General features: G+C 48.7%; 1 protein-coding gene across 1 annotated transcript; it reads right to left on the bottom strand.

The window, feature by feature from the left end:
• Nucleotides 1-547: 547 nt before the first annotated feature.
• Nucleotides 548-4,613, bottom strand: LOC123114384 (disease resistance protein Pik-2). Its single transcript, XM_044535829.1, has 3 exons — nt 3,671-4,613; nt 1,095-3,100; nt 548-945 (listed from the first exon to the last, which is right to left on the bottom strand). Exons 1-2 carry the CDS (start codon nt 4,495-4,497, stop codon nt 1,135-1,137), a joined length of 2,793 nt encoding a protein of 930 aa, XP_044391764.1. The 5' UTR covers nt 4,498-4,613; the 3' UTR covers nt 548-945; nt 1,095-1,134.
• Between the last annotated feature and the right edge of the window lie 7,096 nt (nt 4,614-11,709).

Consider the following 11,709-nt stretch of genomic DNA (forward strand, 5'->3'; position numbering starts at 1 on the left):
GGACCGGAGTGGGAGGCCCGTGACCTTGAAGAGTTTCTGCAGGTACGGGCCACTCAGGTTGGCCGACAGTTCTGGCTCTTCTTCGCGGCTATGGCGTGGACTCTTTGGACTACTCGCAACAAGATGGCGATTGAGTGGGTGTTCCCGCGACGTGCTTCTGATTCGTTCTTCAAATTTCTGGCTTTCTTGCAGCACTAGCATCCGCTCGCTAGGCTGAGGGGTCGTGACCGGCTTCAGCTTTACCTGGACGCTCTGGTGGCTTCCGCGTGTCGGCTCTCTGGTCGCTCGCCTATTCTGTAGCTTGCCCATGGTGGCCTTTTATGTTTCTCTTTCCTTCATTTGGGCGCATTTGTGCTGTGGCCCCAGCATTTTCTTTTTGTGACTGGTTGTGACTTGGCTGTATGGACATATGCTTTATCTATAAAGCGGGGCGAAAGCCTATTTCGAAGAACACACATCACATATATACCATCGACTTTCATGGTAGGTATCACCGACACAGTAATTCAACAAAAAAAAATTGCGAACAAGAGAAACAGAAATCAAGTATTCAGCACACAAAAAAAAAAAATCCCGAATGCAAATGGAGCTTAGATCCCACCAAATGCATAAAGCTACTACAGACAGAGTACAAGCGAATTAACAATAGCGTAGGTATTCAGACTCCAATTCCGACAGGCGGAACCTTATTAACAGTGATAAGAGTTTAGATCTGAATCATCAAAGTAAGGAAGAGAGGCAATCAAACACAGTGTATATAGGAAGTAGTAGCAACTTTCAGTTGAGACTTGAGAGAGACCTGAGACCACCTTTTTACGACTTAGTAGGTGTCTTTGATTTAGCTTCAGTTTTTCAGGTTGTCGCTTGCATGTGCGAGGAATACTGGCTTCGTGCCTCCTTCCGGCATGGCATTCCAAACAAAGTAAACAAGCCGCACAACATACCCTGGATCGGCAAAATGAAAGAGTAGAACATGTGAATTTGAGAAAAAAATAAGATCAGGTCCAGGAATAGACGTATTTTGGTAGAGAAAATTAAAATGCGACGATGCTTTTGACAATGAAAGGGTGAATGACTAGAATATTTTTTAGCACCTCTAGCAGTTTGTAAGCATTTTAATCCTCATCAGCATCATCACCATCTCCCTTGGTCTTTAATAATAAGTGCAGGATGGTTGGGATTGGCACCCGCTTCAGTCCTGATCTCAGCAGTTGCAGCCTCGCATTCTGAAGGTGTCGCATCTTCATCATCAAGATATATCGTAGCTTGTTTGAGAGATGAGAGATGCTCAATGCCTGAATAGAAGCCATTAGCTTTTGCTGCCGACACACTGAATGTGATGGTAAGTTCCTCAAGCTTGGGCGGAGACCCTTTCACAAACGAAACATATGCTCGCTCAGTCTTAAATCCGAAGTCCAAAACCTTCAGATTCAGGTAAGAATTGCGTTGGACTGTGCCAACCAACTTATTTGATGGCCATAGTTTCAGGCGAAGTAAGGATGGGAGCTGCCCAAGAGTAACCAGATCATCTTCTGTCATTTCAGCTAAGCAGATGCCCAGGTCGGCAAGGTTAGTGAGTGCTGGTGTAATCCACTTTGGAAAGTTGGTGAACGAATCTCTGTAATGCGTGGAAAACTTTTGAAGAGAAGATGGCAGAGGGGACCAAGAATCTAAGAAGTCAAGGGAAGCACCGCCCTGTTTTATATCCAAAGATCGGAGTTTGCCGGTACCAAGCTTGCACAGTGAGGAGAGGAACGCCTCTTCACATCTCTTGCCCTCGCAAGATACTTGATCAGATATTCCGTTTGCAAAGCGGAAATAAACCTTGAGCTCCTTCAAACTTGTTAGGCTCCTGAGATCCTCCAACACATCCGTTATACTGGAGGTAATATCCAAGCCTGACATCAACTGTAAGTTCTTCATATCCCCAATCCCATCTGGTAGTGTCAACCACTCTCCTTCCAAGTGTTCAAGTTTAGTTAGCCGGCCAAAGCCAGCAGGCAACTCATACACACGTGTATTCCAAATATCTAGGGTCTCTAGATTACCTAGCATCATGATCCCTGACGGTAGCTTTGATATATATGTGCCCCTAAAGTTCAGGTACTTTAGTTGGACTAGTTTGTCCATACCATTCATATCAAAATCCTTCAAATCCTCGCAACGTTGAAAATCCAGAACACGTAAAGCTTCAAACTGATCAAGAGTGGGCAAGTATTTGATGCAACATGATGGCATTACTATCAAAGTTCGAACATGACTTAGATCCACGTTTGCCAGTGCAGATGCAAGTTCCTTGTCAATGTACTGGATCGATAGCCGCCGAATAAAACCCCGGTGATTTTGCAAATTGGTTTGGCCTCCACCGACCGCAGTGGCAAAATTTTCTTCAACTGATTTTGAAATAATAAGTTCAAGCATCATGTCGTGGACTCGACATGCTTGAACCTTGCCATCAAAGCCAATGTCCACTGGCTGGACCATACTTTTGTTGATAAGCTCGTAGAAGTAACTCTCGGCAGCCTCTTTCTTGCTCTGTCCACGCTCTTCAGAGATGAACCCTTCTGCTATCCATAGCCTCACTAGCCTTGTTCTCTCAATCACATGGTCCTCGGGAAATAAACTTAGATACAACAAGCACGTCTTGAGATTAGGTGCAAGATCATTATAGCTCAGAGATAGTATGCTGCTCATGCCCTCTAGACTCTTAGTCTTCTCCAGTGCAGAACCAATTGACCTCTTAACCTTCTCCCACTCTTCCTTGATAGCCGGTCGGTTTGCTAGTAAACCAGCTATACTTATAATTGCCAATGGTAGGCCTCCACATTTCTTTAGAATATTATTTGAAACTTCTTCCAACATGTCAGGGCAATTTTTCCCGGAGCCAAATATTCTTGTGAAAAACAATATTCTAGAGTGGAGATCACTTAGGGATTTTAGTTCATACATCTGGTCATCACCTCCCAAACAACATGACTTGGCTACATCAATGATGCGTGTAGTAACAATAATTCTGCTAGAGCAATTGTTCTCTGGGAAAGCACACTTGATAGTTTTCCATGCTTGTGCAGACCATACATCATCAATGATGATGAGATACCTATAGAATTAGCAAATAATGTCAACCAATTATGAAAAAAAATTATGCTTTAACACTCAAACATGCCATGAAACTCCAATATCACTTTATGTTTTTCTAAGAAAATAAAATATTTATTATGCCTGACCTTTGTATCACCGACACATAGTACTTAACTGGAGATGTTAATAACTTTATGACATTCACTGCTTATGTTTCCCTATAAGGTTGCAAGCTAGCTTCGTTAAAAAAATAAAAAAGAACTACAAAAAAATTCTGAGTTAATGGAGGATTTGGACACATATATTACTTTTCAGAAGTCTGTGTACTTATCAGAATTTTGATTACTTCATTAACTGCAAAAAATATGAGTTAATGAAGGATTTGGACACAAATATATTCACGATGACAAATATTTCATGTTCTAAGTATAGTTTTCTAGCGTTAGTGTTAAGGATGCCTAGAATTGTTCAATCCGATCTGAATCGAGTTGTTTTCTTTGTGTAGAATTAATAATAGTACAGTCAATAATAAGTGACTCAAACACGAGGCACTATACATGAAACATCTGTTAAGAGAATTCAACATTACCTTTTATTTTGCAGTAGTTCTCTTAGCTTTGAGATGGACTTCCTTTCATCCCAATCACTAGTATCTTTTGTGGATCCATCTTGGCATGGCACTTGAGAGATCACATCCTTCATAATTTTCTTTATATCTGGTTTTTGCGAGACTGATACGAAAGCCTTACAATCAAATTGTCCTTGAATCTTGCGGTAGACCTCATTTGCCAGTGTTGTTTTTCCCAATCCGCCAAAACCAACAATAGACAACACCTTGCGAGGTCTGGATGAGTTGTTTCCTTCTTCCACCATCCACTTGGCAAGCTCATCCCTCGGACCATCCACGCCCACAAGGTGTGCCTCCTCAGCAAAGACAGCATGCAGCCGGGGATCCACGGCCAGATGGCCAGTGGTGCTAGAAGGAACATCATTCAACTTGTAACTATCCTTGAGATCTTTCACTTGCTTGATGCGATCCTTCAGGTCACCGATTTGGTCAGCGATTTCACGCCGAGCTCCAAGCGTCTTCAGAGGGAGAGTTATCTTGCGCAAGAACTCCTTGAAACCACCACGATGACCACGCTTACCAAGGTGATGGATGAACTTGTCGAAGATGTCCTCGGTGTCATATGCCAGCTCCCGCACCAGAGATATCCATGCCTTCACTTGCCCACTTGGATCTTCCAGCTTAGTGTATTCTTCGAGGGCAGCATGCATGCTGGTGAGCTCAGATTCAAGGGAGCGAATCTCACGGCGGACCCCTTTGAGGCGGCCATACTCGCCGGCGAGCAGACCACTGAGCTTCACCAGCAGGGGACCCAACGCGCCGAGTGCAGCGCTAACCACAGGCGCCATTGATTGCCGGCCGGTAGCTATTCCCTGTCACTGCATTGCATCTCTCTTTGGTGCTTGTGTGTTTCGAGTGAAGGGAAGAACTCAGACGAGTGAAGCTAGCTAGCTAGCTACAAAGAAGAGGACCAAGCAAGATTTCTTTGGCTCTCCTAACAAAGGCAGGCACACGAATGGCCACGCGCTAGCATGTGCATCTGCATAGAAAGATGCGAGCTAGTTCTTGGTGCAAGCGAGTAAAGAACAGCTCATGTCAGATGAAAACATGGAGAGAGCCTCGATATGCAGCATACTTAATTCACATTAACAAAAAACCAAAGCAGGAAAGGATTCCTTCAACAATGCGCCTTCAACGGCCACTTTAGCATCACTAAAACTACTCAAGATAATCTCCGTGTGTGTGCTTGTTACGCTCGAAACAAGCACAGGAAGAGGACATATAGCTAGCTGTTGGTGGGTAACCGGGTGCTCGTAGCTAGTTGCAAGCTTTGGTTAACACACCAAACCATGGCTCAATGACGTTATTTTATGTACGGGGAGCAGTGAATTAGCATGTGCATGCATGATGCCACTGGGTTCCGACAGGGAGAACCTTATTAGCAGTAATTAACATATTCGGGTTAGTAAAACCAAGCATCTTGCCGGCCACTTGTACGTTTAAGCCCGGAAATCTGGTCACCATACCAAGTGCTAGATCCATGCTTGTACTGATCCTCTAGAGATGACCATGGTACTTTCAGTTTTGTAGATACTGCCTTCGTAGGTTGTAACCCCTGCAATTGCAAAGGAAATTAAGGACACATAAATTTCTGACCACTATTTGCTTATCTGCAAATGAAAAGGAAAACGTCGATGCACGGATGTGGATATATATGCCAGCATTGTCCTGGCTGGAGACTCGTCGTTTGACTTTGGGGATAGAATAGTTTATCCGTGTTTGCCATGTCACCATATCCGTGCTCAATCCTATTTGATTCACGAGCAACTGGATTCAGCAAAAGAAAAGAAAAAAACTGACGATAAATTGAAACATCCTTCTTAAGGTGTATTTGGAATATTAGACAAGAAAGAACATAGTGCCAAACATGACTAGCAGGGATCACCCGTTCGCTCGCCCGTGCCGCTCTCCCGGGCGGCAGGGCGAACCCTAGCTGCCGCCGGCCAGCGGCCCTCCCCAACCCTCCCCCCCCCTCCCCCCCTGCCGCTGCCCGAGGGCGCCGCCGGGCGAAGCCCGGCTGGCGGCGGCGGCAGTGGGACCTTCTTCCCTTCTTCCTTGGCATTCGGTGGCGCGGGACGCAGGGCCACGGTGAGGAGCGCGTCGTTCGCGCGGGACGGCACGGCGGCAACCCGGGCGGCGCGCCGGTGGCGCGGCCGTGTGGCGGAGTGGCGGCGGCTGCGTGGTTCTGGTGGCGCGGGCTTGTGCGTGGGGAGGGCGAGGTGCTGGCTTCTTCGGGGCTTCCTCGTCAGATCCCGGCGCAAGGGCCGCGGGCGGTGGCGGCGCGGGCTGGGGACGGTGTCCAGCTAGGCTGGGCCGGCCTCCAGCATGGTGCGGCGTGTCGGCTGGTGCGCTCGTGGCGGGGCGTGGCTGTACGGGCGTGGGGGCTGCAGAACTGGTGGTGGCTGCGGTGGCGCCCGTGCGGTCGACGCGGGTGGTGGTGGCGGTGGTCTCCGGGAGGGGGCGGCAAGGCACGTGGCTCCGGTGGTGCGTGCCCGGCAGCTCCGGCGCTTGGAGCTCGCCGGGCGACGCGGATGGGCAGCGGCCGGGCGTGGCTGCTGTTCCGGCCGTGGGCGGCGGCATCGGTAGATCTCAGTGGCCTACCGGTGTCGTGGCGGCTCCACGGTGGCTTGATGGTTCTGTCTGCGGCAACGGCCGGCTTCTCCGGCGTCGGTTTGTCTGCGTTCGGGCCGTCTCGACCTTCACCCCATCTCCTCGTCGCCCGGGAGCTACTCCCATCATAGAGCTGGTCCCCTCCCAGCTGCGGTCCACCGCTCGTCTCGCGCCCGATGCCGCAGGACAGAGCTCGTCTCGTGCACGTTGCAGCAGGACCGAGCTCGTCTCGCGCACGATGCAGCAGGACTGACCTCGTCCCCCTCTTGTTGCTGCAGGACCGAGCTCAGCTTGCGCTTGGGGCAGCAGGATGGGTCGGTGGATGCCAGTTCTGGCCGACCTATTGGGTCTCGACGCTGGGGGTCGCCCAGGGGCGCGAAAGGTGGGACCTTTCCGCTCGTCTCTTTCGTTGGGGTGCGGCGGGTCACGGGTGAGGTGGTGTCGAGGTCTTGGATGCTGGGGCAGCGGCCCTGGTGGTGGTGATTGCGCGGTGCTCTTGGACAAAGCCCGTGCCTTGGTGCTGCCCGGTCACCATGGTCGTGTAGGCGGCGTGGTTGCCGGGGTGTGGCGTTCGGTGGCGGTGATTGTTGGCCGAGGTGAAAACCTGCTCTATCTTCGGACGGATCGGCGGTGGCGAAGATCGTTCCCTTGTTGAAGGCGTCGTCGCGGCTTTCATTGCCCGTCATGCGGCTCCGGGGGAAACTCTGATCCTTGGATCGGGCGGTGGCAGCGCTCCGACGTCGTATCCTTCCTGAAGGCGCCGCCTTGGAGCGCATGGTTCGTCATATGTAGCTTCATTCTTCGAGGCGATAGTGCTAGAAATGGTGTTACTGCGCTCAGCGCCTATGTATCACGTCTTGGGTGTGTGCGTGTGTTGCGGTGGCGTGGCGTGTGGTTGTACTGGATGCTTGTGGTTTGATGCTTTATATATAAAGCGGGGCGAAAGCCTTTTTCGGTAAGGTGTGTTTGGGAAAGCTCCACTCCACCTCTAAGCTCTACAGCAGTGAAGACATGTTTGGCTCAAAGGCTAGCTCCAGATCTTGATTTTGTTAGGAAGTGTCAATTTTACCCTTTCTTTTTTACTTTCTATTAATATGGTTCTTTACTAGTGACACGTTTCTAAACTCCACTCCACCTCTAAGCACTAGAGCAGTGAAAACATGTTTGGCTCAAAGGCTAGCTCCAGAGCTAGTTTTTTTTTTTTGCGAATCAAGAGCTTATATTACTCAAAAAGGGGAATTACATCAAACTGAATACAATCAGCTAGGAAAGTAGGCATATAATTAATCCATAGACATCTCCTTCTCTCCTCTGTGGCCTGTTTTGCGCATCGGTGAGCCGCTTCATTGGCTTCCGTATGTACAAAAGTAAGCTCACATTTAATAAAACCTCCCATTAGCTCTTTGATCTCATGGCAAACGGCAGCAAAGGCCGACCTCTCTGAAAAAGCAGAGTTGCACATTTTCACCATCTCCTTAGCATCACTCTCTATACAGATCATGGTGTGACCCAGATCTTTTGCTATTTGAAATCCATCCCGGATGGCCAATAATTCCATCATTTGAGCACCGGATGCAAAACGATACCATTGAGCCTGAGCTCTTATAAGCATGCCATTCACGTCTCTGATCACTAGACCTGTGCTACCTCCACCGGTATAATCAAAGAACGCGGCATCAACATTGATCTTAAGGATTCCCCTATCTGGAGGTACCCATTGAAATGTCTCCAACTTTGCCGGAGGTTTAACTTCTTTGCCTATGGTTGTTAGATCAACAGCATATTATCCAGTGCCCAACGAACAGAAGCTTGCACTGATCTTTCCTTCTTCCCATGGGGCCTATCATTTCTCTCCGACCAAACCGCCCAGCAACCACAAAGGACATTACATGTGAATTGATCAGAGCCTAGCTTACCTTCAATCAAGTCTGATGCCCAAGTTTGCGGGTGTAGGTCTGGAATTTTAATGTGCGCGAACTCTTTCATTTCTTTCCAGAAAAGCCTTGCCCACGTACACTGAAATAGAGCATGGATGATAGTCTCCTCCTTCCCACACAATTCACAAAAAGGCAATTTCTTTATGTGCCTTTTCAACAGAGCAAACCTACAGGGAACAAATTCCTTTATGACTCGGCACCAGAAATTCTTTACTTTATGTGGTACAGCTATTTTCCACAACTTTTTCCAGAAAGAACTTCCAGCAGCTACTGACGTAGATGGAGCGTCTGACTGTCGCGCCCAAATTCTTAGCGGTTTATAGGGCGAACGAACCATGAAATTGCCATGTTTCTCCTTCTCCCAAGCCCATACATCATCTCCCAAGTTGCCGATCGGCATTGCACATATTGCCTGAATATCCGGCGCCACGAAGTTTGACTCCAGTACTTCCATATTACAGGTGCCATTCTCCTGATCGATGAGCTCTTCCACCATAGTAGCAGTAGAGCCTGGTAGCTAGCCAAAGGATAGGTCGGTAGCCATGATTAGAAACAATCCATGGATCCTCCCAAATTTTTATACTTGATCGGTCTCCGATGCGTTTAACTAGCCCCAGTTTCAACACCTTTCTGCCATGTAATATGGCTTTCCATGTGTGTGAGGAGTTCCTCTTATTTGCTGCAGACATAAAATCTGAGTCGTGAAAGTATCGTCCCTTGAGTACCTTAGCACAAAGCGAGTCAGGATTAGTCACTAGTCTCCATCCTTGCTTAGCCAGCATGGCTTGATTAAAGAGACCAAAATCTCTAAAACCCATTCCCCCTTCGCATTTTGGAATAGCTATACCTTGCCATTTTTTCCAATGCATCCTCCTTTTATTTTGGAATAGATTTTGTTGAGGAGTGTCAAGTATACCCTTTCTTTTTTTCCGTTTTTAATTCCTATTAATCTTGTTGTGCCAGCGCCTGGGAGAACAACCAACACGGTGAGCTAATTGTGTGGGACCCCCTAACCTGCCAGCAGAACCTCATACCGCCGGCGCCTGGGCCTGGCTTCCAACACGGGCAGAGGTACGGCGCTCCTCTGGTCTACGATGGCGATCACGCCCACGATGGGTACTGCCACTGGTCGCAGTTCCGCATCATCTTCACGTACAACGAGTATGACGGCTGGAGTGGCTGGGGTTCGCCGATCTACATCTTCGCCCGCATCTACAGCTCCAAGACAGCGAAAGGCAATAAAAATTGCTCCTAAATATGTATGATCTTTTATTACTTGACAAAATAAACTTTCTACGCACTTGTGATGAAAAGGAAATAGAATCTATATACTGCATAATAAATATTGCTATCACAAGAAGCAATATAAAATAATGTTTCTTTGTATTAAGAGTTTGCACATCTAAAAATTAAAAGCGCCTGGCAACCTCTGATTCCCTCTACGAAAGACTTATCTTTTACTTCTCAGTCTTTATTTTAATGCAAGAATCAAATTATGTATCTCCCTTCCAACCTCAGTTAATTTACACTGGCAAGCATTATGTGGTAAGGAAAGATTCAGGCACATATATCCAGTTGAATATAGGTGATCAAAAGTTATTATTGTTGACATTATCCTTTTGATAACTAAGTTGGGAGATGAAACATAAAACCCCCATCTTCCTTTGTGTCTGATGGAAACATTTGTTCTAAAATATGCTCTGAGTGTTTACAATTATAGAAGACTATATGATGGTTGAGTATGTGAAATCTGCCAAATCAAAAGCTCTTACATAGACTCTTCTTGAAATATCATGAATTATAATTGATTTTATGATTGAGAATGTAGTTCGCTAGTTTTCAAGAAAGTTTATTTCTTATTGAAAGGACTACGATTGATTCCCTATAATTATGGGTCAAGGTCGCTTCGGGGGCGTAGCCTGGTGCGGCCCTTGCCGTCGCATGCTGTCAAGGATGAGCTGCACTCCCCGCTCGCCACCGTGTGAAGCCGGAACCGCGTCACCTCTCTGCCACATGAAGGAGTCGGCATCCCACCACGCAACCCTGTCATCCATAGGCAGACAACCACGACATACAAATTGGGCGCCGCATGAAGGAGGAGCCGGTGTCTCCACCGCCGCACAGCCGGTACACCTGGATCGACAGGCCGGCATTGCTGGCCCGCCGCAACCGCACAACCTTCTCATCAAGGAGGAAGTGTTGCCGCGATCGCCAAGGCATGCAGGTGCATCCTCCATTACCTCAGTGGAGGTGGCGGCAGCGGAGCTAATTCGTCGTGGGCCATCTTGTCCGGCAAGGACACAATGACGCGAGAGGAGCAGCACAACATGGCTCGTCGATCCGCGTTCACAAAGTTGGAGCAGGCGCTTGCTTGGGTGGGAAATGACCCAGACTTGCCGGCCACCTGGGCTCTCGACCAGTCCGTCACAACCGCAAAGACGGGCGAGCGGCGCCTCCGCGACCTTTCTGAGGAGCTCACCAAGACTAGTGAACAATGGCCTCTTAGTGAAACCTCCACCAATACCGACAAGGGAAAGGCCGCCAGGGCACCGTGACCGGGGGTTTTCATTGGCCGTGGTAGCCCTCCACACGACGCGAGAGAAAGCGGAGCAGCTACTTCGCGAGCCCCCATCGGAGGCCAGACAAGGCTATCGCGGCCCCCATGTCCTTTCGCCACTGGAAGAACGACGGCGACAGCTCAGTATTTCAAGAAGATCAATGCGCGGAAAGAGGCATCAAGATTAGAGCACTCCGGACCAACAGACGCAGCGCGTTCACCTCAATTGAATTCACCTCCACTAGTAGAAAAGGGGGCAATGGCCCAGGCCGGTTCAGCCCATTAGTCCCGGTTCTTACACGAACTGGGACCAATGGAGGTATTTGTCCCGGTTCGTGAGCCCAGGGGGCCGGCCGGGCCACGTGGGCCATTGGTCCCGGTTCGTCTGGCCCTTTTGGTCCCGGTTGGTGGGAAGAATCGGGACCAATGGGCCTCGCTCCTGGCCCACCACCATTGGTTCCGGTTGGTGGCTTGAACCGGGACCAAAGGCTGCCCTTTAGTCCCGGTTCATGCCACCAACCGGGACCAATGATGTGCCTATATATACCCCCCGCGTAAGAGCAGAGCACACTGCTCTATTTTTTGTCTTAGCCGAGGGGAGAGGGCTTGGTGGTGCTCTAGCTCACCTCCTATGCACACAAGGTGTTCGATGGAATGCCCGAGCCACACTACTTAAGCTTTCTCCTCTCCAAGCTCGACCTCCAAGCTCCATTTTCCTCAATATTTGTCTAGGTTTAGCGGTCCGTCACGCTCCATCCCCGTCTTCACCGCCGTCGATCACCCGCGCCGATCTCATCGCCGACACCACCGTGGTGAGCCTCTTGTTCTTATCCTCTTTCTGAAAGGAAAAATATTCTTACTTGTATGTTTAGATAGATACTTGTATTATTTTCTTA

Source organism: Triticum aestivum, chromosome 5B, assembly GCF_018294505.1.
Source record: "Triticum aestivum cultivar Chinese Spring chromosome 5B, IWGSC CS RefSeq v2.1, whole genome shotgun sequence".
Taxonomy (NCBI): Eukaryota; Viridiplantae; Streptophyta; class Magnoliopsida; order Poales; family Poaceae; genus Triticum; species Triticum aestivum.